Here is a 4,592-nt window from a genome sequence, read left to right on the forward strand (position 1 = left end):
AAACCAAGCACATAACAAATAACAAAGGATGCTCAATAAAGAAGAAAAACTTGATAATGAGAATGCCAAAAGAAAATTAAGTATTCATGATCAAGCCACATTGTAGCCTTAGCAAAGAAAAAAATTTGATCTCTTCCTCCTTGCCGCAACCTTCTTTTCCAATATGATGTGTTTGGTGGTTCCTTCCATCACAAGGATAATTAATCAATCTCCTTATATAAAACCTATGGCTAATGGGCTAGCAATTATGTAATTCAAATTCACCTTGGACGAGAATCAAAGTTAAGATTTATCACTTACCAGTGAAAATGAATACCGCTAAACCATAGTACTAAGTGGCAGGTACAATGGGGATCTTTTAGACTCACAAGTTTATTTATCCCTATATTAATCTAAGGGTCTGTATGAAATATGTCCTCACAGGTACTCAAAATGAGGACTTAAGTTGAGCACCATTGTACATTAAATATTCCTCTTTATTTTATAAGTTTGTACCCGTAAAAATATGCATACAAATACAATGATTCAATTTGAAAATCTTTTAGTTATTCATATACATAAAACAAATAGATGATTTATCAGGAACATGCTACTTGTTCCAAAAAACTGTTGATTGATTAATATGTATGGATGACTAAACGATCACTAAATAAAATGATTTTTTGCAAGTATGAATTTTAAAATGATGATAAGGAGAATTAACAGTTCAAATTATAATATCCGTATTGTAAAGATACGTTAATTATAAAAGATGACAAGTAGGTTTCCCATTGGGGAAACACAAGTATTATCCTGATTTTTTTTTTGTGTTGTCAAACATTAGATTTTGTTAGATTAAACACCAGGTTTGAACCCACACTCTATGCTCAACACCTTTTCACCATTGTGGTAAAGAGCCACTTTCCAAGTATTATCCTGATTTAATTACCTCAATATCTTCATCATATTTATTTACTAAATATTTTACGTTATATTAACTTATCAGTCTCCCCTGCAACAGAGAGATGGCAGCAACGGCGTCCTTTAGGTGGATACTGCGGCTGCACAAGGACGTACCGAAAGCTGCTCGGTTCTATGCGCAAGGCTTGGACTTCACCGTCGATGTCTGTACTCTTCGCTGGGCGGAGCTGAAATCCGGCCCACTCAAACTCGCTCTCATGCAATCCCCCAAGTAATGCACACCACCTGTTTGATTATTTGCCTAGCAGAGTTGTTTCTCACTGGGTTTTTCCTCTGATCCAAAAATGTTTTCACTTTTTGTGATTTAATTTTAAAATAATTACGTTTGTGGAATTTATCTGCAATTAAAAGAAGGGGGAGATGCTAAATTGCTAATTCAAGTTTGCAGTGATCATGTAATGCAGAAGGGAATGGGAAACTCTTCACTTCTGTCTTTCACAGTGACTGACATTAATCAATCAGTGACGAAATTAATGGCATTAGGCGCTGAACTAGATGGTCCTATCAAGTACGAAATCCATGGCAAGGTGATGACCAAAATTCCAACAACAAATTTAATATAAACTTCAATTTTCTACTGTTGTTACGGTGGGTGCAATGTGTGACCTAATAATATCTCCTGTCCAGGTTGCGTCCATGCGCTGTATTGACGGGCACATGTTAGGCCTCTACGAACCTGCCTAGGAGCTTCATGTCTGATTTATGCAACTAGATGTAGGTAGGCTGCTTGAAGCATTTGTTATGGCATCTTGAAATCTTCCGTGCACGTAGAGAAGATGTGAGAGATTTTTCCTTTTCTCGGGTTCCCTTCAACTATCGACAGTGTTTGTTCGTCCAAGTCTATCACGGCCGTGCATAGTGTATAAAGCAATGGACCTGGAAACTCGGCATGCAGTGTTACCACGAGTGTTTTGGAGGGAAGGAAAAAAAAAGGTTTTAGTTTATGTTCTAGATTACCTATCATGTAGATTGGATATTTCGGGTCATCTGTATCTCCTAGGAGAGATAGGAAATTGTCTTTTGATCTTTTACGTAGCGCAGCTGCTCTGCTTTGCCTTGCTATTGAGTTTTCATCTAGCAACTTCATTGAAACAACATGATTTACTTTGTAAGAACTGAAGAAGGTTGAACCATCAGTTTTATAATCTTTGGTGACCCTTCTGTGTGCTAGAATCTACTGCATTACACTGCCGATGCAAGTAAATAAGCTGAGGTTCAAAACATAGCTTCAAGCAGTTCTTACCTGATTAACTTGGAGATGGAGATACATGTTTGCATGGAAGAATGGTGTTGCTCCAACCTCATAAATCGAAACCCGTTTTCTTGAAGCAGTTTCTACGTTCATAATTTTGCGTGTCCTCGTCTCGATCAAGTTGTAACTATGTCCAACAGATACTTCTGATGATTTAATTCTCTGAAAGTGCAATCCACACTATTAAAACCTCGGATAATCAAGTGAACATGGTTTTGCAAAGAGCACTCAGACTAATGCGTCTTACACATAATGCGTCGTCGATGCTTGATGCTTCAAGGAGGTCCCGTGAAACAAAGTTCCTCCCAATGCCTCCGGCAACAATCTCATTTTCCGATGGGGGAACTGAATTCAGCGTAAAAGCCTGCAGTTTACGCATTCGTTTTTCTTTAGTACGAACAATTTTATTTAACTGATGCTGGAACAATTTTGTTTCGGTCATTTCTTACCAGTCCATGAGTGTTGAGCCCAAATGCACAGCTAGGGAGCTCTCCTGCATAAGTGTAAGCCATGAATGATATCCCATTTGACAGAGTCCCCTTTATCAAATAGCTGCAAAATTTCGAAAATCTCATTAGCTTTGCTGCTGCAATTTCCATTTCTTTTGGATAAATAGTTTGCTGAGATTTTAGAAGTGCAAGAGAGCATACGTGTGGCCAACCAGGGCAACATTTGCATCCTCATTGTGTGCCACAACTGCCATGGAATCACTAACAACAAGAACATCCGAGCAGTCATCCAGCGTATCAATATTCTGATTCATCACCGTGGTCTTTGGGAGAAGCGGAAGAATCTCCTTTCTGAAGTTGATTAGTATTATCTGCACACATGATAATCAAACAATCATAATGCCACCAATAGAATTAATGGGACAATTAAAATGCTACCGACACTCCAAAATAGTCATTTTTACTCTTTCCATGAAAATACAGGTACAATTACCCAGCGAAAAAAAAAAGAGATGAAAGAGTTGGAGAATAAGTGCATAACGAATATTTTGGAGCACCAGTAACTACTTTTATCCTCAGAACTCGCCCAAGTGTGTATTGTTATTACATCAAGAACTGGAACTCCACTTCCATCCGCAGTGCCAACGAGCTCCTCCCAATATCTCGGAAACTTGTTTCGGTTATTTTCTGTTAGAGACTGGAGAAGTGGCTGAAACTCTGGGGTTTGAGCAAAGGGGAGGAGTTGGTTGTGAAGAATGAGGTCTGAGGCCAGCCTGCTCTTTATCATGTCTGAAAATCTCTGGCCAATTAGGAATCCCATTGTGTAAGCATCTTCACAGGGTCCAACTTCAAACATCTCCAACCCTAGTTTTGCAGAGCTCCCCATTTTTCCGCTTCATGCAAAAGACGATTTTGGGAGGAGATAGCAAGTAGCTAGGGCCTTATCTTCTTTGATTTTCAACCCCCCACGTCGTTTGTTGGCTTTGCAGTTCCATTGTCGTATATTTTCTTTCCTTGTCGTACAGTCACCGTGTAGAAACGACATTCATTTAGGACAGTAGTTTTAGTGTGGAAAAGTACAACAAAAGCGTTATTGAGAAAACAAGAGAATCAAAATGTGGTTTCGATCAATAAATAATTTCATATTTTTCGTAAATCAATGAATACCTTATTTGCAGGATCTGGATCCTCTCCTGAGCTAATGGAGAGGATCCTCCTGATCAGTTATCATGAACCATTGGATTTTTATCCAACAGCTATAAATAAGGGGTTCCTTTAAAGTTATAATAATTATAACCGTTGGATAAAAAACCAACGGCCCATGATAACTGGTCAGTAGGATCCTCTCCATTAGCTCAAGAGAGGATCCAAATCCTTATTTGCAAACACCAGATCACTTAGAACAATATTTTTCCTCTTCAACTATAAATTCAGTAGTGGCCAAATTATTTCTTTATTGCCGTACGCGTTCCTATGTAGCCAAAGCTGATGACTTAATTCTAGTATCAATGAAGTTTCCCATGAGAACTCTCGAGTGATAAGACCAAATGATGAGCATTTCTAGTGTCAAAGGCTTTTGTTTCAGCCATCAGCAAGGGAAAAGTACAGTCTATAGCAAAGTATAAGATCTTGAGCCTCTCGATTAAGTTGACTACTTTCAAACAACACACTCACCAATCTACCCAGGATCATACGTCAACGAATTCATGGGATTAATGTGACTCGACGGACATGTCCAAGACCTCATGACCGAGGCAAACATGGTACATGCTAAATGCCGTACTGTTAGTGCATATCGATTGTAATTGGCATTTTCCTATCCTAAATCTTTATGATAAAGTTGAGTTTTAGATGTTAGGATTGGTTCTTTCAAGTTGTTGTAGATCGCACTAGGAAAAGAAAAAAAAAAGAACCTTTCTAGACGAAATAAC

At 38.4% G+C, this 4,592-nt stretch overlaps 2 protein-coding genes across 6 annotated transcripts; one reads left to right on the forward strand and one right to left on the reverse strand.

Annotated features, from left to right (window-relative positions):
- The first annotated feature begins 776 nt into the window (after positions 1-776).
- On the forward strand, positions 777-2,115 carry LOC126600281 (uncharacterized). Of its 3 annotated transcripts, none has more exons than XM_050266866.1 (4): positions 777-888; positions 1,001-1,171; positions 1,349-1,487; positions 1,588-2,115. In XM_050266866.1, the coding sequence occupies exons 2-4, from the start codon at positions 1,005-1,007 to the stop codon at positions 1,642-1,644; spliced, it is 363 nt and encodes a 120-aa protein (XP_050122823.1). In that variant the 5' UTR covers positions 777-888; positions 1,001-1,004; the 3' UTR covers positions 1,645-2,115. The 3 variants fall into 3 exon arrangements, with proteins under 3 accessions (XP_050122823.1, XP_050122826.1, XP_050122825.1); XM_050266869.1 differs by having other exon boundaries at positions 779-845; XM_050266868.1 differs by having other exon boundaries at positions 810-907.
- Positions 1,329-3,647, reverse strand: LOC126600280 (uncharacterized). Of its 3 annotated transcripts, none has more exons than XM_050266863.1 (7): positions 3,155-3,647; positions 2,863-3,032; positions 2,662-2,764; positions 2,460-2,576; positions 2,204-2,374; positions 1,918-2,041; positions 1,329-1,836 (listed from the first exon to the last, which is right to left on the reverse strand). In XM_050266863.1, the coding sequence occupies exons 1-7, from the start codon at positions 3,545-3,547 to the stop codon at positions 1,700-1,702; spliced, it is 1,215 nt and encodes a 404-aa protein (XP_050122820.1). In that variant the 5' UTR covers positions 3,548-3,647; the 3' UTR covers positions 1,329-1,699. The 3 variants fall into 3 exon arrangements, with proteins under 3 accessions (XP_050122820.1, XP_050122821.1, XP_050122822.1); XM_050266864.1 differs by having other exon boundaries at positions 3,203-3,646; XM_050266865.1 differs by having other exon boundaries at positions 3,269-3,644.
- Positions 3,648-4,592: the final 945 nt, after the last annotated feature.

The sequence above is a fragment of the Malus sylvestris genome, chromosome 14, assembly GCF_916048215.2.
Source record: "Malus sylvestris chromosome 14, drMalSylv7.2, whole genome shotgun sequence".
NCBI classification, from domain to species: Eukaryota; Viridiplantae; Streptophyta; class Magnoliopsida; order Rosales; family Rosaceae; genus Malus; species Malus sylvestris.